Source organism: Protomyctophum parallelum, assembly GCF_964188405.1.
Source record: "Protomyctophum parallelum genome assembly, chromosome: 17".
NCBI lineage: Eukaryota > Metazoa > Chordata > Actinopteri > Myctophiformes > Myctophidae > Protomyctophum > Protomyctophum parallelum.
In genome coordinates this window covers 43,495,915-43,519,003 of record NC_139719.1, presented here as the reverse complement: position 1 = coordinate 43,519,003, position 23,089 = coordinate 43,495,915, and the positions used below count along the sequence as shown (strand labels likewise).

The window sequence follows — 23,089 nt, the reverse complement described above, 5'->3', positions numbered from 1 at the left end:
TTCCATTCTGGTACAAACAGAGTCAGTGTTAATGATGCTAATGAAGGCTCTGTTCCATTCTGGTACAAACAGAGTCAGTGTTAATGATGCTAATGAAGGCTCTGTTCCATTCTGGTCAAACAGAGTCAGTGTTAATGATGCTAATGAAGGCTCTGTTCCATTCTGGTCAAACGGAGTCAGTGTTAATGATACTAATGAAGGCTCTGTTCCATTCTGGTCAAACGGAGTCAGTGTTAATGATACTAATGAAGGCTCTGTTCCATTCTGGTCAAACAGAGTCAGTGTTAATGATGCTAATGAAGGCTCTGTTCCATTCTGGTACAAATGGAGTCAGTGTTAATGATGCTAATGAAGGCTCTGTTCCATTCTGGTCAAACAGAGTCAGTGTTAATGATACTAATGAAGGCTCTGTTCCATTCTGGTCAAACAGTCAGTGTTAATGATACTAATGAAGGCTCTGTTCCATTCTGGTACAAACGGAGTCAGTGTTAATGATGCTAATGAAGGCTCTGTTCCATTCTGGTCAAACAGAGTCAGTGTTAATGATGCTAATGAAGGCTCTGTTCCATTCTGGTACAAACAGAGTCAGTGTTAATGATACTAATGAAGACTATGTTCCATTCAGGTCAAACAGAGTCAGTGTTAATGACGCTAATGAAGGCTCTGTTCCATTCTGGTACAAACAGTCAGTGTTAATGATGCTAATGAAGGCTCTGTTCCATTCTGGTCAAACAGAGTCAGTGTTAATGATGCTAATGAAGGCTCTGTTCCATTCTGGTCAAACAGAGTCAGTGTTAATGATACTAATGAAGGCTCTGTTCCATTCAGGTCAAACAGAGTCAGTGTTAATGATACTAATGAAGACTATGTTCCATTCAGGTCAAACAGAGTCAGTGTTAATGATGCTAATGAAGGCTCTGTTCCATTCTGGTCAAACAGAGTCAGTGTTAATGATACTAATGAAGGCTCTGTTCCATTCTGGTCAAACAGAGTCAGTGTTAATGATACTAATGAAGGCTCTGTTCCATTCGGGTACAAACGGAGTCAGTGTTAATGATGCTAATGAAGGCTCTGTTCCATTCTGGTCAAACAGAGTCAGTGTTAATGATGCTAATGAAGGCTCTGTTCCATTCAGGTCAAACAGAGTCAGTGTTAATGATACTAATGAAGACTATGTTCCATTCAGGTCAAACAGAGTCAGTGTTAATGATACTAATGAAGACTATGTTCCATTCTGGTACAAACAGAGTCAGTGTTAATGATGCTAATGAAGACTATGTTCCATTCAGGTCAAACAGAAATGGAACACTGATGGGGGCGTTCCTGGAATGTATTTTTAAGGCAAATGTAGAACCACTGATTCTAAACTCTCTCTCTCTCTCTCTCTCTCTCTCTCTCTCTCTCTCTCTCATGCAGACTGACTGAGGCCAGCTGGACGTTCAGAGGAGGAACCAGAAGAAGACTTCTCCCCCAGCTGGTACGTCACAGAGCAGAGGTCCAAACAGCTCGCGGTGGATTATCTTTTGTAGCGAGCCAAGCGTGACCCCCCCCTGCAAGGCAGCACCTCTGACCCCCTGCAAGGCAGCACCTCTGACCTCTGACCCCCCGCAAGGCAGCACCTCTGACCTTTGACCCCCGCAAGGCAGCACCTCTGACCTCTGACCCCCGCAAGGCAGCGGCACCTCTGCCGTTCCTCTGACATCTTGCCCCGGTGGGCTCTTTGGAGCCAGCTCGGTGGGCGGTCGTCGGTATAGCCATCAAAAGCGCCGCTTCATAGACATTGGTCGGTTGTTCCAGACACGTGGTATAGACGCGTCTGTCCCATTGGCTAGTGCCCATCGCTCGCCCCGCCCAGGGCGATTATAGTTCACCAATCCTGTGAACCCGACAACAACAACAACAACAACGACAACAACGGCGCCATTCTTCACGCTATAGTGAGCTTATTCAACTTGTAGCGCGGGAGGGATGGGAGCGGGGGGGCGACCTTCTTTTGAGGTTTTTCCCGTTATAATGGGAGTGGGTGGAAGTTGACCTCTCGGACGCTCGGAGAGACTCTCGCTGTGTCGTGATGGCGGCGGTGTGAGTGGAGGTGACTTCAGGAATGACGGAGACGGGGAGGAGAGAGAGACGGACACACCGGCGTCACATGGCGTCGGCGCCGCTGCTGCTGCTCCTGGCCGGCCTATCAGAGCTGAGGGGCGGGGCCTCGTTCCCCTTCAGTCCCGCCATGGACGCGGACGTCACGCCCAGAACCACCGTCCTGCTGAAAGGTAGGAAACTAAGAGGAAAAATGTTCGTCGACTACCTTTTTTCACTGACTAAAACTAAATAAAAACCAATCTATGATGACTAAAACTAAGACTAAATATACTGACAATTTCATCAACACATAAAAACTAGACTAAAATGTTAGGAAGGGACTAGTGGACAAGAGATCCAGTTTTATGCTGGGTTGCATGCTGAAAATAGCAGATCTACAGTTGTGAGATTGTATATCTGCTATTTTCAGCATGCAACCAAAGTGTAAAATATGTCATTACAACGACATCAAGGCCCGTCAAAACACGTTTTAGTCGACTAAATCAACTGTAGATTTAGTCGACTAAAATCGTATGACATTTAGTCGACTAAAACTAGACTAAACACTAGAACATTCCAGGTGACTAAAATGTGACTAAAACTAAGTGAAAACTATTCAAGAGACTAAACGACTAAAACTAAAATGCCAGGACTTGTCATTCCGTTAATTCCGTGAGCGGGAGGTTTGTATCTTTAGCAATAATCAGTTTTTTCCGTTAATTGTAGCACAGGGGTTAATGACTGATGTAGTCACTATACGACCACAAATGTCCCAATAACCCATTCTGACCTGAGATCAGATTCATACGAGGTTTCCACTGGACACACACTGGTCTGATTAACCCATTCTGACCTGAGATCAGATTCTAAAAATGTCAGTCGCTCTTCGATTTTTCAAAAATAGCAGACCTACAAGCTCGTATCGCGCCACTCGGTGGCGCGATATGAGCTTGTAGATCTGCTATTTTTTCAATAGCTAAAGCATAACATGATGCTAACACCAAAATGGGTGCCCGTTCAGAATGGGATAAACTAGCTATAGCCTATAGCCATGAGTTTGCTGCGCTCGGGGGGGAAAACAGAGCGGCTGAATTACCGGTATTTGTTTTGATTATAGGTGTGGAGTGGCGCTCGTTTGAACCACGGCTAGAAGGCTGATTCAACCAATCGGATTGCTTTTCCTCGAAACGTCCTGTTGTATAATATCAGATGTTTGAGTATCGGAGAGGGGGGGTGGGGGGGGGGGGAGGGATGACGCGTCGGGCCAGAAAATAGGAAACACACTTTGCCGACGCGGCTTTTTCCCCTCGTGGAGGCGGAGCTTCATTTCCATCCACCAGCCGTCTGAATCCTGCCGCTGAGCGATTGTTTTTGTCGCGCCTTGTCGTCGCCTCGGTGGGAGTGTACTGAGGCACGCACACATGCACGCACACACACACACACACACATCTTTACCTTATTGGCCTTACCTACAGAAATGAGAGCATGTGTGCATGTGGATTCTCTGTCTCTCTCTCTCTCTCCTCTCTCACCGCACGCACGCACGCACGCACGCACGCACGCACGCACGCACGCACGCACACACACACACACACACACACACACACACACACACACACACACACACATCTTTACCTTAATGGTCTTACCTACTGAAATGAGAGCATGTGTGCACGTGGATTCTCTCCCTCCTCTCTCATCGCACGCACACACATCTTTACCTTATTGGCCTTACCTGAAATGAGAGCATGTGTGCATGTGGATTCTCTGTCTCTCTCTCTCTCTCTCTCTCTCTCCTCTCTCACCGCACGCACGCACACACACACACACACACACACACACACACACACCCACATCTTTACCTTATTGGCCTTACCTGAAATGAGAGCATGTGTGCATGTGGATTCTCTGTCTCTCTCTCTCTCTCTCTCCTCTCTCACCGCACGCACGCACGCACGCACGCACGCACGCACGCGCACACACACACACACACACACACACACACACACACACACACACACACACACACACACACACACACACACACACACACACACACACACACACACACACACACACACACACATCTTTACCTTAATGGTCTCACCTACTAAAATGAGAGCATGTGTGCATCTCTCTCTCTCTCTCTCTCCTCTCTCCGTACACTAGAACACGTACACTACAGCGCCCTTATTCAGCACTAGTGCTAGCGCCCCCCCTCCCCCCCCTCCCCCTCCCCCTCCCCCTCCCCCTCCCCCTCCCCCTCCCTCCTGTGAAACGAGTGACACAGTTATTATATTCCCTTCTTCTTCTTTTCGGAGGAGGCTGGCCCTGAAGACTGTGTTTTAGTTCCCGGGGAGTCATTAATCTGCTCTCTCTCCAGTCCTGTCCTAGATCAGCTCTGAGCTGCAGCGTCGCTGATGGAACCGTCTGTTCTGTCAGGTGGAAACCTCATATGTCCACACAGCTGTTAACCCATTCTGACCTGAGATCAGATTCATACCAGGTTTCCACTGGACACACACACTGGTCTGATTAAACCCATTCTGACCTGAGATCAGATTCATACCAGGTTTCCACTGGACACACACACACTGGTCTGATTAAACCCATTCTGACCTGAGATCAGATTCATACGAGGTTTCCACTGGACACACACTGGTCTGATTAAACCCATTCTGACCTGAGATCAGATTCATATGAGGTTTCCACTGGAACACACACTGGTCTGATTAAACCCATTCTGACCTGAGATCAGATCCATACGAGGTTTCCACTGGACACACACACTGGTCTGATTAAACCCATTCTGACCTGAGATCAGATTCATACGAGGTTTCCACTGGACACACACACTGGTCTGATTAAACCCATTCTGACCTGAGATCAGATTCATACGAGGTTTCCACTGGACACACACACTGGTCTGATTAAACCCATTCTGACCTGAGATCAGATTCATACGAGGTTTCCACTGGACACACACACTGGTCTGATTAAACCCATTCTGACCTGAGATCAGATTCATACGAGGTTTCCACTGGACACACACTGGTCTGATTAAAAGGCCTATTCATAGTCTGGATTTCTCGGCGGTGAGGTCAGGTGACCACCCGCGACCACCGCGAAATAAACGTTGAGCGGTTGGCGAGTTAAAAACAGAGAGAAGGGATGCAAATATTGTACTTTTTGCTCAACTATACATTTATTTGGAAACTTGAGTTATTGGCCTACTATAGTGTTACTTAGATATTATTACAGAACATACACATTGCCCACTTCAGCCCATAATATACATTTCTGGCCACTTGGAGTATTTTGCCGATCTATACAAGCCCAAGACAAGGCGTCGAGATGCGACACATTGTGGACTTCTTGTGGAGATCTGCTATTTTCAAAATATTTTTTGAGTGGTGCAACCACTCCTACAACCAGCAATGTCCGTGTACCTGTGTACCTGTTTGTGATGTGTGTACCTGTGTGAACACGAGTGGTGTGCGCATGCGTGAAATTGGAACAAGAGAAGTATGTGACATGGCTGCCACCTGCTGGACGCAAATCCAACTTCTTACTGTTTAGGTTCGCTAAAGAAGGAAGGAAAGGCCGAGCCAAAAGAATAATGAACTGTCTAGGTTCGCTAAAGAAGGAAAGGCCGAGCCAAAATAATAATGAACTGTCTAGGTTCGCTAAAGAAGGAAAGGCCGAGCCAAAATAACAATTAAAATATAGTTCTCAGCGACGCGGATTGATATCCATAATAAAGCTAATCTGACGGAGCAGAGAGAGAGAGAGAGAGGAGGGGGGAGAGAGGGTTGCACCAGTCGGTTCACACAGGTGTGATTTTTTTTAATACATTTTGTGAACTTGTGAACTGAAATGGCACATTCTGCAACACGAATACTTTTATACTTTTAGTACTTTAAGTATATATTTTGATGCCGATACTTTTACCCAAGTCCGTTTTCAATTAGGGACTACTTGTAACAGAGTACATCTACAGTATACATTGCAGTATTTGTAGTCATTCGAGTACTTTTTCCACCACTGATAATAGCAGTGTACCTGGTGTGACACACACACACACACACACACGCACGCGCGCACACACGCGCGCACACGCACACGCACGCACGCACGCACGCACGCACGCACGCACGCACGCACGCACGCACGCACGCACGCACGCACGCACGCACGCACGCACGCACGCACGCACGCACACGCACGCACGCACACTCACGCACGCATGCACGCACGCACGCACGCGCGGGCGCACACGCACGCACGCACGCACCACTGATGATAGCAGTGTACCTGGCGAACAAGTGTGTTTGGACAAAGCCTGCTTATATCTCTCTCTCTCTCTCTCTCTCTCTCTCTCTTAGTCTCTCTCTCTCTCTCTCTCTCTCTCTCTCTCTTAGTCTCTCTCTCTCTCTCTCTCTCTCTCTCTCTCTTTCTGCCGCATTGAGAGAGAGAGACTATAGCTCTGCAGCAGTGGAAGGGGAACTCCTTAACCCATTTTGGTGTTAGCATCATGTCGTGCCCCTTTCATGACCACACCAGGCCCAGGAAGTTAATCCCAATGCATTTTTCCCATAGACATTTTAAAAAGTATTTATTTAAAGACCTTTTAAGCGTCGTACGAAGCCAACCCGAGTCGTGACACATGGGACCTGTGACGCTTCTCTGTGTGACATCATGTGGGCCAATGAAAGGACTCGACACGAGTGTGATCTTTATTATTAGCGTCTTTTCATAACCTCCTCTGATTGGACAACGATCCCACCTAATCGAAGACAATTGCAATTTACAATGCAGGCATTTAGCAGACGCTCTTAATACAGAGAGGGATTTACAGTAAGCTGGAACGTCACATGTAATACATCAAATACATGAACAAGCTCATATGATTGGACAATAATGTGGTGACATCACAATATGTGGAATGGTGACATCGTGCTACATGCTATAAAGGCAACCACACTCGCGATACCCTTAAAGGATTTAATCTCACCTGCCGTAAATCTGTTATTTCCCGACTCCTCTTCACCGTCTCACTCGGCATAATATACGGTATTATATGTCTCTTGCGGACGCGGCGGACGCATCGCCGACGCCCCAAACGCCCGGGGGGCGAGACGCGGCGGAGGCGCCGCCGGTGTCGCCGTCGTGGCCTTGGGACGCCGCCCTGTACCAGCCCCAGCGCATGCTGCTGTCCGACGCCGCCCAGTCGCTGGCCGTGCAGGCCTACCTGCGCATGTGCGCGCTGCCCGTGCGCGTCTGCTACCGGGCCAACGCCGAGCACATGTCTCCGTCCGGCCGCCTTCCCCTCGTCCGCGCCCCGCCCCCGCCGACGGGACGCGGGAGCGCCGAGGAGGAGGAGGGCGTCGCTCCCCTCGACGGGCTGGCGTCCGGCCTGGAGGAGACGGTGCGCCTCGTGGCCCACGCCACCGGCTCCGCCCTCTCCGACGGCCTGGACGAGGCCCAGCGGGCCGAGATGAAGGCCTACGCCGCGCTGGTGGAGAGCCGCCTGGGCGCGGCCGAGCTCTACGCGCTGTGGTGCGTCGACGACGGGAACGCCCGGAGCTCCGGCGCCACTTACGCCGGCGCCTACCCGTGGCCGCTGGGCGCCGCGCTGGCCCGCTGGAAGCGGGCGGAGGTCCGCGCCAGGCTGAGCCTGCTGGGCTGGGCCCACCGGAGCCCCGCCGAGGTCTACGAGGAGGCGGAGCGCTGCTGCCAGGCCCTCTCGCTGCGCCTGGGCGCCCGGCGCTACTTCTTCGGGCGGCCCACGGAGCTGGACGCGCTGGTCTTCGGACACCTGTTCGCCATCCTCACCACGGCCCTGCCGGGCGGAGACGGGCTGGCCCGGGCCGTGGAGAGCTGCGACAATCTGGTGGCGTTCTGCCAGCGCGTCGACCAGGACTACTTCAAGTAGGACTCATGGGATCCGCTGTGGTTCTGTGTGAGCGTGCATTTATCCCATTCTGACCTGAGATCAGATTCATACGAGGTTTCCACTGGACACACACACACTGGTCTGATTATAACCCATTCTGACCTGAGATCAGATTCATACGAGGTTTCCACTGGACACACACTGGTCTGATTATAACCCATTCTGACCTGAGATCAGATTCTAAAAAAAATAGCAGACCTACAAGCTCGTAGCGCGCCACTCGGTGGCGCGATATGAGCTTGTAGATCTGCTATTTTTCAATAGCTAAAGCATAACATGATGCTAACGCCAAAACGGGTTCCCGTTGAGAATGGGTTATATTGTGCTTTTTATCCACAACGCTTTACATGGATTGTGCAATGTGCATTATTACATTCACACATTCACACACCGTGCAAGGCAACCAACCTGCACATCGGGTCGTCTTGCTCAAGGAACACTTGGACACTAACTCTGGGGGAGCCCACAGGGGATCGAACCGGGGAACCTTGCGGCTGCCCTGCCGGGCACGCTACCCCTGAGCCACTAGTCCCCAGACTAGAGGCGTCGGAGCACCTGGGCTACTTCAAGTAGGCTCCTCCTGAATGTCTCCGCTGGCAACTTCAACATCAATTGTATCGTCTGTCACCTCAACGGATTTAAAAGAAGAACAAGGCGTTTTGGGATGTATAGGGCGTATAGTCTCCCAGTGGCTTTAGAGGTCAGCTGATCATGAACGTCTCGCCACTACATCGCCACTATAGTCCTCTGGGTGTTTTGTTGACAGCTGGCTTTTCAAGCCACCCTAAACTGGCTGTCAGTGAATGAATGGCAACGCAAAGCCGTCCCGACACACAGCCTTGCTGTCGGGCAGAAAACCTCTCTTCTCCATATTTCAACCTTTTGAGGGTATTGTCAGCTAGGGGGCGCTAGCCCCTCTGATGTCTGGGTATTGTCAGCTAGGGGGGCGCTAGCCCCTCTGATGTCTGGGTATTGTCAGCTAGGGGGCACTAGCCCCTCTGATGTCTGGGTATTGTCAGCTAGGGGGCACTAGCCCCTCTGATGTCTGGGTATTGTCAGCTAGGGGGCACTAGCCCCTCTGATGTCTGGGTATTGTACTAGCTCACAGCGCGCCACTCGGTGGCGCGCTGTGAGCTAGATCTGCTATTTCTCAAAAGCTAAAGCATAACATAATGCTATAACACACAAAAAGGGGTTCCCGCCCAGAATGGATTAAAGGTGTGCATTCCATCGTTCCATACCGACAGTCTTGTAGATCTGCTACCTTTGAATTTGAATCCTGAAAAGTAACAGTTTTAGCCAAATTATCACCCCTAGACCTCCATATATATATAAAGCTGGCCTGTTCCGACATCACAATGTTATTCTAACATCTTCGTAATACTCCATTATGCCTGACAAAGAACTCCATATATGGGTATAAAAGGGACACAGACGTAATAACTGGGTGGGGTGATGCAACGGGCACCGCTCTAGTACGACATCATTTCTGAAACCCAGACATCAGAGGGGCTAGTGCCCCCTAGCTGACAATACCCAGACATCAGAGGGGCTAGCGCCCCCTAGCTGACAATACCCAGACATCAGAGGGGCTAGTGCCCCCTAGCTGACAATACCCAGACATCAGAGGGGCTAGCGCCCCCTAGCTGACAATACCCAGACATCAGAGGGGCTAGCGCCCCCTAGCTGACAATACCCAGACATCAGAGGGGCTAGTGCCCCCCTAGCTGACAATACCCAGACATCAGAGGGGCTAGTGCCCCCTAGCTGACAATACCCAGACATCAGAGGGGCTAGTGCCCCCTAGCTGACAATACCCAGACATCAGAGGGGCTAGTGCCCCCCTAGCTGACAATACCCAGACATCAGAGGGGCTAGTGCCCCCTAGCTGACAATACCCAGACATCCGAGGGGCTAGTGCCCTCTGACAATACCCAGACATCAGAGGGGCTAGCGCCCCCTAGCTGACAATACCCAGACATCAGAGGGGCTAGCGCCCCCTAGCTGACAATACCCAGACATCAGAGGGGCTAGTGCCCCCTAGCTGACAATACCCAGACATCAGAGGGGCTAGTGCCCCCTAGCTGACAATACCCAGACATCAGAGGGGCTAGCGCCCCCTAGCTGACAATACCCAGACATCAGAGGGGCTAGTGCCCCCTAGCTGACAATACCCAGACATCAGAGGGGCTAGCGCCCCCTAGCTGACAACACCCAGACATCAGAGGGGCTAGTGCCCCCTAGCTGACAATACCCAGACACCAGAGGGGCTAGTGCCCCCTAGCTGACAATACCCAGACATCAGAGGGGCTAGTGCCCCCTAGCTGACAATACCCAGACATCAGAGGGGCTAGTGCCCCCTAGCTGACAATACCCAGACATCAGAGGGGCTAGTGCCCTCTGACAATACCCAGACATCAGAGGGGCTAGCGCCCCCTAGCTGACAATACCCAGACATCAGAGGGGCTAGTGCCCTCTGACAATACCCAGACATCAGAGGGGCTAGCGCCCCCTAGCTGACAATACCCAGACATCAGAGGGGCTAGCGCCCTCTGACAATACCCAGACATCAGAGGGGCTAGTGCCCCACTAGCTGACAATACCCAGACATCAGAGGGGCTAGTGCCCCCTAGCTGACAATACCCAGACATCAGAGGGGCTAGCGCCCCCTAGCTGACAATACCCAGACATCAGAGGGGCTAGTGCCCTCTGACAATACCCAGACATCAGAGGGGCTAGCGCCCCCTAGCTGACAATACCCAGACATCAGAGGGGCTAGCGCCCTCTGACAATACCCAGACATCAGAGGGGCTAGCGCCCCCTAGCTGACAATACCCAGACATCAGAGGGGCTAGTGCCCCCTAGCTGACAATACCCAGACATCAGAGGGGCTAGTGCCCCCTAGCTGACAATACCCAGACATCGGAGGGGCTAGCGTCCCCCTAGCTGACAATACCCAGACATCAGAGGGGCTAGTGCCCCCTAGCTGACAATACCCAGACATCAGAGGGGCTAGCGCCCCCTAGCTGACAATACCCAGACATCAGAGGGGCTAGTGCCCCCTAGCTGACAATACCCAGACATCAGAGGGGCTAGCGTCCCCCTAGCTGACAATACCCAGACATCAGAGGGGCTAGCGCCCTCTGACAATACCCAGACATCGGAGGGGCTAGCGTCCCCCTAGCTGACAATACCCAGACATCAGAGGGGCTAGTGCCCCCTAGCTGACAATACCCAGACATCAGAGGGCCTAGTGCCCCCTGACAGATCTGTTTTTTTTTTTTTATAAATCTTTCAGAGCAATTGTTTTGTAACTCAAATCTTTGCTTCTGGGGGGGGGGGGGGGGGGGGGGGGTCCGTCCCTGGAACAACATATTTTGAGATTGGGGTCCTGGGCCAATTACATATAATTCTGGGGGTCCTTGACATGAAAATGTCTGAGAACGACTGACATAGAAACATGGTTCTTTCATAAAACTGATTTAGAATCGCATTTGTAGAATCGTCCGTGTAACGTAGTCTTCTTTTCACCTGACAGGGGGGAGTTTCCCCGGCCGGACGTAGCGCGTGAAAGGGACACGTTATTCCAACCAGTTCTTTTCCCCTCCTTCAGGCGCCCCGGCTGGCCAGGGGGAGGCAGTAAAAAAAGCTAAAATGTCTTCTAATGAGCTTGTAGATCTGCTATTTTTCAATAGCTAAAGCATAACATAATGCTAACACCAAAAAGGGTTCCCACCCAGAATGGGTTATTTGTAATTGGCCGCCATCTGAAAATGTGTTGTTCCAGCGGGGAAGCAAAGACTTGACTTAACCCATTCTGACCTGAGATCAGATTCATACGAGGTTTCCGCCGGACACACACTGGTCTGATGAACCCATTCTGACCTGAGATCAGATTCTAAAAATGTCAGTCGCTCTTCGATTTTTCAAAAATAGCAGACCTACAAGCTCGTATCGCGCCACTCGGTGGCGCGATATGAGCTTGTAGATCTGCTATTTTTCAATAGCTAAAGCACAACATGATGCCAACACCAAAATGGGTGCCCGGTCAGAATGGGTTAAAAGCTTTCGCTGTGGAAGAATGTATATATTCAAAGATTTGCACACGTTTTCATGAAAAATAGCTAAAGTTTAATTAATGGTTCAAGTTGGTTAAGGTGACACGATGGTGTTCCAGGTCTTAACGAGTTCATTGATTGAACATTTTATTCAGTTTGTAGAATGGGTATATTTCTAAATATTAAACTGCTATACCAACAGCAGCACTGTGTAACTTTCCTCACTCTCCTGAGTCCTATACCCGGGATTTGAACCTGGTTTTGCTGAACTATACATTTTTAATTTAATTTCTTTACCATTGAGCTAACTGAGCCGGGCTTGCTTGCTCAGGGGAAATAATTGACCGTCCCAGGTCAAAGTTCGTGTCGGACCCCGTGTCCAAATTGAGACATGACCTTTGACATCTAACCAGTGTTGGGTATAACGGCGTTTAAACAAACGGCGCTACCTAACGTCGTTATTTTTTTCAGTAACGGGTAATCTAATTAATTACAATTGTCATTGTTACAACGCAGTTACCGTTACTGACAATGAAATGTGCTCCGTTATTATGTTAAGCGTCCCCAAGCTATCGGCTAGTAGTCCCAACTCTCAAGTGTCTGCAGCCTGTCACGAGCCCCGTAATGAACTGATACGGGACGCACGTTGGTTCGTATTTTAATGTCGGGTCGGAGAATAAATACAGTATGAATGACGGCGGGATTTATTTGACAACTCTGTCCTGCTTTCTTCACGAGAAGAGAAGAGCGCTCACCGCTGCAGCAGAGCTGTGGCTGTCAGTTCACTTTACGGCATAGATGAGATGTGAAGTTTGTGAACCTGGGTCTGGGAAGCTCAGAGCTGCAGCCATTGGCTCATGATACGAGCACACGACCAATGGGACAGATCATTCAGTGTTGCTAAGATACCACCACACACGCACACACACACCCTTGGACGATGGGGTCTATTATCAAACTCAGAGCCACAGCGCTCTGCTCATAGTGTGTGTGTGTGTGTGTGTGTGTGTGTGTGTGTGTGTGTGTGTGTGTGTGTGTGTGTGTGTGTGAGACTGACCACTGACCACACTGACCAGTTGTCTTAAGTTCTGAGCCAATTTGTGTCTTTAATTAGACAGTATTGTCTACCAGTTGTCTTGTCTGTAGTTGTTGGACTTTTGAGGTCCAAAAAGTTTGAGAGCCACTGGAGTAGGCAATTACACCTGGTTTACTGTTGAGGTTCAATAAATATTATATTGTGTGTGCAATACATATATTGAAGTTGAAGTTTATTTCTCCCTCATGGCAAAAGGTTATGTCTTATGTGTAAGTTGTAACTTGTAAGTACCAGTACCTGTTTATGCTGTTCTACTCTATGCACCTTGTGAAACCTGCTCCCAAAAACAATCCAAATTCTTAGACATATTACAACTTTTTTTACGCAAATAGTTACTTTTCCTAGTAACTAGTTACTTTTACAATAGAGTAATTCAGTTACTAACTCAGTTACTTTTTTGGAGAAGTAACTAGTAACTATAATTAATTACTTTTTTAAAGTAACGCGCCCAACACTGCATCTAACTATAGATGCGACCAAGTCTCTCTGACTGTACGTCTGTAATCCACGTAACCAAATTGGACCCACGCGTTCCACACCACCACAGGGAGTCCGGTGTCGAGTCGGTCGGGCACACGGTTGTCCAGAACCGCCCCAAAGAGGCCTCTCTCTGCCTGTCTGTCGTCACAGATGGGACCTAAGAGCAGATCCCTGTTCAGCTCGTCCTTGGCCTACATTCACACTGCCACCGGGGTGTGTGTGTGTGTGTGTGTGTGCACGCGCTCTCCTGTGTTAAGCCATTGTGACTAGTAGTGTATACACACATAGTTTCCTTTTCTATTCCCCTGTTTTTAGGCTTACGTATGATTGAACTATTTTTATGTATTTGATGTATTTCCATGTTTTTGTTCTTAAATCGCTCTGGGTTAAGAGCGTCTGATAAATGCTTACATTGTAAATTGACTGACCGTGAGTGTGCGTGCGTGCGTGCGTGCATGCGGCCATTCATGCAGTGCATGCAGTATTTCAGTAATATCATCTAGTCGTAGTAAAGGAGACACCATATCATTGTCCTAGTCGTAGTGAAGGAGACACCATATCATTGTCCTAGTCGTAGTAAAGGAGACACCATATCATTGTCCTAGTCGTAGTAAAGGAGACACCATATCATTGTCCTAGTCGTAGTAAAGGAGACACCATATCATTGTCCTAGTCGTAGTGAAGGAGACACCATATCATTGTCCTAGTCGTAGTAAAGGAGACACCGTATCATTGTCCTAGTCGTAGTAAAGGAGACACCATATCATTGTCCTAGTCGTAGTAAAGGAGACACCATATCATTGTCCTAGTCGTAGTAAAGGAGACACCATATCATTGTCCTAGTCGTAGTAAAGGAGACACCATATCATTGTCCTAGTCGTAGTAAAGGAGACACCATATCATTGTCCTAGTCGTAGTAAAGGAGACACCATATCATTGTCCTAGTCGTAGTAAAGGAGACACCATATCATTGTCCTAGTCGTAGTAAAGGAGACACCATATCATTGTCCTAGTCGTGGTAAAGGAGACACCATATCATTGTCCTAGTCGTAGTAAAGGAGACACCATATCATTGTCCTAGTCGTAGTGAAGGAGACACCATATCATTGTCCTAGTCGTAGTAAAGGAGACACCATATCATTGTCCTAGTCGTAGTAAAGGAGACACCATATCATTGTCCTAGTCGTAGTAAAGGAGACACCATATCATTGTCCTAGTCGTAGTAAAGGAGACACCATATCATTGTCCTAGTCGTAGTGAAGGAGACACCATATCATTGTCCTAGTCGTAGTGAAGGAGACACCATATCATTGTCCTAGTCGTAGTGAAGGAGACACTATATCATTGTCCTAGTCGTAGTGAAGGAGACACCATATCATTGTCCTAGTCGTAGTGAAGGAGACACCGTATCATTGTCCTAGTCGTAGTAAAGGAGACACCATATCATTGTCCTAGTCGTAGTGAAGGAGACACCATATCATTGTCCCAGTCGTAGTGAAGGAGACACCATATCATTGTCCCAGTCGTAGTGAAGGAGACACCATATCATTGTCCCAGTCGTAGTGAAGGAGACACCATATCATTGTCCTAGTCGTAGTAAAGGAGACACCATATCATTGTCCTAGTCGTAGTAAAGGAGACACCATATCATTGTCCTAGTCGTGGTAAAGGAGACACCATATCATTGTCCTAGTCGTAGTGAAGGAGACACCATATCATTGTCCTATAGTCGTAGTAAAGGAGACACCGTATCATTGTCCTAGTCGTAGTGAAGGAGACACCATATCATTGTCCTAGTCGTAGTGAAGGAGACACCATATCATTGTCCTAGTCGTAGTGAAGTAGACACCGTATCATTGTCCTAGTCGTAGTAAAGGAGACACCATATCATTGTCCTAGTCGTAGTAAAGGAGACACCATATCATTGTCCTAGTCGTAGTGAAGGAGACACCATATCATTGTCCTATAGTCGTAGTAAAGGAGACACCATATCATTGTCCTAGTCGTAGTAAAGGAGACACCATATCATTGTCCTAGTCGTAGTAAAGGAGACACCATATCATTGTCCTAGTCGTAGTAAAGGAGACACCGTATCATTGTCCTAGTCGTAGTAAAGGAGACACCATATCATTGTCCTAGTCGTAGTAAAGGAGACACCATATCATTGTCCTAGTCGTAGTGAAGGAGACACCATATCATTGTCCTAGTCGTAGTAAAGGAGACCTGCGTCGTCCTCGTCTTATCAATCATTCATCTCTACATCACTCCAGGTCTGCTGGGTGCATGGAGCAGAGGAAGCAGGCCAACACGCTCCCAGTGGGACGCACACTGAGTTTAGCACGCACACACACACACACACACACACACACACACACACAGTGTTGGGCAGTAGCTAGCTACATGTAGCGAAGCTACATAGCTTAACTACATTTATCAGTAGCTTGATGGTAGCTTCACTCCTTTTGAACCAAGTAGCGTTTTTTGTAGTGTAGCTATTTTAGACCCAAGTAGTGACGTAGCTTTCAACAAAAGCTATAAGTTACAAATTGGCTGTTAAATAAAGTTTTGTGGGGGAAAAAAATCCCTGGAAAAAAATCCATGATTGGTTGGTTTAGATAAGATGAGTCTGACACAGTTATGTTGTTAAGCAAGAGGATCCCACGCAGCAGCTTATCTCTAGCACAACACAATGAATTACTCACCTAATGCTGCCTGCAGGTTCCATGTTTAATTCCAGCGTGTGTAACCTACATTATTGTCTAAGTGAAAGTTTTCATATTGTAAATTTGATCACTAACGTGGTTTAGCGAAGTAGTACTTTGACAGCTCATTCATCGTAGCTTGTTTACAAGTCAAACGGACTTCTTGTGCAGAAACTGCCCCATCAAAATAAGAGCCACTTGTATTGATTAGTCAACACTAGTTTTATTTCTAAGTCTACCTACAGGACATTAACATCTCATTTAAGTGCCTGTCAGCATTCTCTCAATCTGAGTATCCCATCCTCAAATATTCGGTAAAACAGTGCCTATCGAGGCAACAGTCTGTCTTGAGAGACTAGCATTCTCTAGTCTAAATTATGTCTCTCAGCTGGTGTGCAAATGGCTAGGCTGTGGCAATAATAATAATAAAATAATAATAATAATAATAATAATAATAACTAAAATCGTTCATTTTTTGGAACCATGAACTTTAGTTCAAAATGTTGAATTATGAACTGAATTAGTTCCTTTAAAAAAAATAACTGTGAACTGAACTATAGTTAATAAAAAAAAAGAACTTTCCCAACACTGAACACATGAATCAGCCGGCTCCTGACACCGCAAGGTACATTAATACAAGTAAATGTGAAAAAGTTGACACCAAAAGCCAGACAGAGGGCTTGTTTCCTGTTTGTTTTTTAACAAACAATCAAACTCAGCATTTTTGCCTGCCTATTAGGCTATTTGTTCGGTGGAAACTTGATCATTAAGTTTAAATATTAAAAAAAAAAGTAGTGTCCATGTAGCTAGCTACTTTTGCCATGTAGCTTATAGTGTAGCTTGCTACAATTATCTGGGGATAGCTTCGTTGTAGTTGAGCTATATTTAATAGAGAGTAACTGGTAGTGTAGCTTACTACATTTTCCAAGTAGCTTTCCCATCACTGCACACACACGCGCACGCGCACACACACACACACACACACACACACACACACACACACACACACACACACACACACACACACACACACACACACACACACACACATGATGACAATGGTAAACAGACGGCCGGCAGCTGGTTGTTGACACTACTCATTGATTTGAAGCCGAACACAAGGTCCTCTCTCTGTGTGTGTGTGTGTGTGTGTGTGTGTGTGTGTGTGTGTGTGTGTGCGTGTGTGCGTGTGTGCGTGTGTGCGTGCGTGCGTGCGTGCGTGCGTGCGTGCGTGCGTGCGTGCGTGCGTGCGTGCGTGTGTGTGTGGGTGGGTGCGCGACCTTGAGATTTGACTGTCAATTTGTTGTCTTTGTGTTTTGGGAGTCACGTTGGTTCACAAAAATGTGCTCCATGGCCTTCAATTAGAGGCTATGCGCGTGACATCATCATCATCATCATCATCGTCATCATCATCATCGTCATCGTCATCGTCATCATCGTCATCGCAGCAGGACATAATGCGGGAACACCTACTGAGTCGAGTGTCAAACAGACTCTGCTTTCTGCCCCTGACAGCCCATACATCCTTTTCAAACAGAAAAGTCTTGTCTGATTGCATTAAACAAAGTTTTAAGTTTAAATCACGCTGCTGTAATAACAGTGCTGCCGGAAAGCTTGAATTATCCTCTTTCTTTTTGGAAAACACCATGTTCCATTTATCCTTGAGTGGCAAGACACTGAACCCCATAATTGCTCCCGATGTGCAGGTTGGTGCCTTGCATGGTTTCCACCACCATCGTTGTATGAATGTGTGTGTGTGTGTGTGTGTGTGAATGAATGGGTGAATGTAATGCACAGTCTATGTAAAGGTGTGTGAATGTGTGTGTGAATGGGTGAATGTAATGCACCCCATTCAATCTATGTAAAGGTGTGTGAATGTGAGTGTGAATGGGTGAATGTAATGCACAATCTATGTAAAGGTGTATGAATGTGTGTGTGAATGGGTGAATGTAATGCACAATCTATGTAAAGGTGTGTGAATGTGAGTGTGAATGGGTGAATGTAATGCACAGTCTATGTAAAGGTGTGTGAATGTGTCTGTGAATGGGTGAATGTAATGCACAATCTATGTAAAGGTGTATGAATGTGTGTGTGAATGGGTGAATGTAATGCACAATCTATGTAAAGGTGTGTGAATGTGTGTGTGAATGGGTGAATGTAATGCACAATCTATGTAAAGGTGTATGAATGTGTGTGTGAATGGGTGAATGTAATGCACAATCTATGTAAAGGTGTATGAATGTGTGTGTGAATGGGTGAATGTAATGCACAATCTATGTAAAGATGTGTGAATGTGTGTGTGAATGGGTGAATGTAATGCACAATCTATGTAAAGGTGTGTGAATGTGTGTGTGAATGGGTGAATGTAATGCACAGTCTATGTAAAGGTGTGTGAATGTGTCTGTGAATGGGTGAATGTAATGCACAATCTATGTAAAGGTGTATGAATGTGTGTGTGAATGGGTGAATGTAATGCACAGTCTATGTAAAGGTGTATGAATGTGTGTGTGAATGGGTGAATGTAATGCACAGTCTATGTAAAGGTGTGTGAATGTGTCTGTGAATGGGTGAATGTAATGCACAATCTATGTAAAGGTGTGTGAATGTGTGTGTGAATGGGTGAATGTAATGCACAGTCTATGTAAAGGTGTGTGAATGTGTGTGTGAATGGGTGAATGTAATGCACAGTCTATGTAAAGCGCCTTGGATAAAGGGCGTTATATATAAATGCACCATTTGAATACAGTGGTCAGTATATTATAGAGACCTGCAGATGGAGGTTTTTTTGTCACCGGCGGCAACCGCAAGTTCATTATCCGCTCCGCTATCCAACCGTCTATTTATATTAACCGCACCATATCCGCCATCCGCCGCAGGTCTGTAGTGGGCAGGCGTCAAGAGGCCCTCCAATGTCGAAGCACTCGGCCCCCTAGTGGTTAGAGTGTGAACTGATTCATGACGAGGAAACCCTGTGCAGCTTATTGGGGTTCTAAACATGGAGCGCTCGGTTGCACGTATTAGAGCGTTCTTCCGGGTGTCGCTCTGGTTCGGCCTCTATCCTTTTTCATTATATTTTATGGAGGGACAGACAGTAGGCTGACGGGAAATGGGGGGGGGGGGGGGGGGGGACATGCAGTAAAGGTTGTCGGGATCGGGAGTCGTGCCCCGTCTCTAACCCATTCTGACCTGAGATCAGATTCTATAACGCACAGAAGAACGGTGGTTCTTTGAACGCATTTTGACCCGAGGTCAGATTCTAAAAAAAGTCTTAAAAATCTGTTTAGAAAAAAAATAGCAGACCTACAAGCTCATAGCGCGCCACTCGGTGGCGCGCTACGAGCTTGTAGATCTGCTATTTTTCAATGGCTAAAGCATAGCATAATGCTATAACACCAAAAGGGGACCAAAATGGGTTAAAACAACATGCATGGCTCACAGGAAGGTCGCGGCGCGGCGCCCTCCTCCACCCTCGGGGGTCGCTCATGAGGACATAATGTCACTGTAGCTGCTATTTATAGAACGCTTACACGACCCAGGGCTTTGTGCTCAGTGGAGGACAGTAGCGTTTACTCTGTAGTACTGTATTTGAGTAAGTAGGCCTATACAGTAAAATATACAAGGAAAATATTATACCTGTATTGGCAGTGTTGTTTTTGGCAGCAAAATTCTATTTTAGTTTTAGTCATAGTCTCTTGAATAGTTTTAGTCACATTTTAGTAGGGGTGTCAAAAAAAATCGCTTCGAATTAGAATCGCGATTCCCGTTATGAACGATTCAAAATCGATTCATAATTTCCAAAAATCGATTTTTTTATTATTATTATTATTATTATTCTTTTTTTTTAGATTTTATTTCTGGTTAGTTACAGGAGTTTTCACTACATGGTGTTTATAATATGAAATGTAAGCTCACCCTAACCCTCACCCTTACAGTAAACATCATGTCTTCAGTCATATCACTACATGGTGTTTATAATATGAAATGTAAGCTCACCCTAACCCTCACCCTTACAGTAAACATCATGTCTTCAGTCATATCACTACATGGTGTTTATAATATGAAATGTAAGCTCACCCTAACCCTCACCCTTACAGTAAACATCATGTCTTCAGTCATATCACTACATGGTGTTTATAATATGAAATGTAAGCTCACCCTAACCCTCACCCTTACAGTAAACATCATGTCTTCAGTCATTTTCAAGTTAATCACTTCAGTTGGCTGGTGTAGATTGTGATGAAATCCTATGTATTGAATCAAGAATCATTTTGAATAGAGAATAGTTTCGAATCTGGAAAAAAAATCTTTTGAATAAATAAATAAATCGTTTTTGGAGAATCGAGAATCGTAGAATCGAAAAAATCGATTTTGAATCGAATTGTGACCCCAAGAATCGGAATCGAATCGAATCGTGGGACACCCAAAGATTCACAGCCCTACATTTTAGTCACCTGGAATGTTCTAGTGTTTAGTCTAGTTTCAGTCGACTAAATGTCATGTGATTTTAGTCGACTAAATCTACAGTTGATTTAGTCGACTAAAATGTGTTTTGACGGGCCTTGATGTCGTTGTAATGACATATTTTACACTTTGGTTGAGATTGTATATCTGCTGTTTTCAGCATGCAACCCAGCATAAAACTGGATCTCTTGTCCACTATAGTCCCTTCCTAACATTTTAGTCTAGTTTTTATTTGTTGACGAAATTGTCAGTATATTTAGTCTTAGTTTTAGTCATCATAGATTCATTTTTATTTAGTTTTAGTCAGTGAAAAAAGGTAGTCGACGAAAACAGCACTGCCTGTAGGCCTACTATACTATCTTTTTAAACCTATTTAGGCCTTATAGAGTATATATGAATAGAGACGGCACCCAAGAGGAAACCCCTGAGGCGAAATGGACATAGTGGCCGAATGAAGGTATTGCAGTTTGGCCCCAAACACATGAACGCGCTGGTCCGTTGACTGTCACTGTGCACGTGAACGCTGTTTCATAACGTGAACGCTGTTTCATAACGTGAACGCTGTTTCATACGTGAACGCACGTGAACGCTGTTTCATACGTGAACGCTGTTTCATACGTGAACGCACGTGAACGCTGTTTCATACTAGAACGCACGTGAACGCTGTTTCATACGTGAACGCACGTGAACGCTGTTTCATACGTGAACGCACGTGAACGCTGTTTCATACGTGAACGCTGTTTCATACGTGAACGCTGTTTCATACGTGAACGCTGTTTCATACGTGAACGCTGTTTCATACGTGAACGCTGTTTCATACGTGAACACTGTTTCATACGTGAACGCACGTGAACGCTGTTTCATAACGTGAACGCACGTGAACGCTGTTTCATACGTGAACGCACGTGAACGCTGTTTCATACGTGAACGCTGTTTCATACGTGAACGCTGTTTCATACGTGAACGCACGTCGTGAATGCTGTTTCATACGTGAGCGCACGTGAACGCTGTTTCATACGTGAACGCACGTGAACGCTGTTTCATACGTGAACGCACGTGAACGCTGTTTCATACGTGAACGCACGTCGTGAACGCTGTTTCATACGTGAACGCTGTTTCATACGTGAACGCACGTGAACGCTGTTTCATACGTGAACGCACGTGAACGCTGTTTCATCTGTGAACGCACATGAACGCTGTTTCATACGTGAACGCTGTTTCATACGTGGACGCACGTGAACGCTGTTTCATACGTGAACGCACGTCGTGAACGCTGTTTCATACGTGAACGCTGTTTCATACGTGAACGCACGTGAACGCTGTTTCATACGTGAACGCACGTCGTGAACGCTGTTTCATACGTGAACGCACGTGAACGCTGTTTCATACGTGAACGCACGTGAACGCTGTTTCATACGTGAACGCTGTTTCATACGTGAACGCACGTGAACGCTGTTTCATACGTGAACGCACGTCGTGAATGCTGTTTCATACGTGAACGCACGTCGTGAATGCTGTTTCATACGTGAACGCACAAGAACGCTGTTTCATACGTGAACGCACGAGAACGCTGTTTCATACGTGAACGCACGTGAACGCTGTTTCATACGTGAACGCACGTTGTGAATGCTGTTTCATACGTGAGCGCACGAGAACGCTGTTTCATACGTGAACGCACGTGAACGCTGTTTCATATACGTGAACGCACGTTGTGAATGCTGTTTCATACGTGAACGCTGTTTCATAACGTGAACGCACGTGAACGCTGTTTCATACGTGAACGCACGTGATCGCTGTTTCATACGTGAACGCACGTGAACGCTGTTTCATACGTGAACGCACGTCGTGAACGCGTGCAATGATAGTCAACGGACCAGCGCGTTCATGTGTTTGGGGCCCAATCCATCCCAGAATGCACTCTGTTCCTGTACCCGGAAGGAGGAGTGAAATCGACCTCATGCGCTTTTTGAGCAACTTAATGCAAGTGGATGGGAGGAGAACTCGGATGTCTTCTCTATTCATATATACTCTTAAGATTTAGGCCTGACGTCGAAATGTCTTCTGAATCAGTTTTCTGAAAAAACCTTATGTTTCTATATCACTGCATGGTGCTCCATATTTCATGTCAAGGACCCCCAAAATTATATGTAATATGCCTCTGTCCCCCCCCCCCCCCCCATCTGAAAATAGGTTGTTCCAGGGACCTCTCCCCCCCCCCCCCCCCCCCCAGAAGCAAAAGATTTGAGTTAAAATG

At 46.9% G+C, this 23,089-nt stretch overlaps 1 protein-coding gene across 1 annotated transcript in view; it reads left to right on the top strand.

The window, feature by feature from the left end:
* Positions 1-2,149: 2,149 nt before the first annotated feature.
* LOC310874786 (semaphorin-4G-like) overlaps positions 2,150-23,089 on the top strand; it is a gene marked incomplete at both ends in the record, with an annotated part of 139,976 nt that continues 119,036 nt past the window's right edge. The window contains 1 exon segment of the mRNA XM_083787650.1: positions 2,150-2,273. Coding sequence (XP_083643776.1) covers positions 2,150-2,273 — 124 coding nt within the window.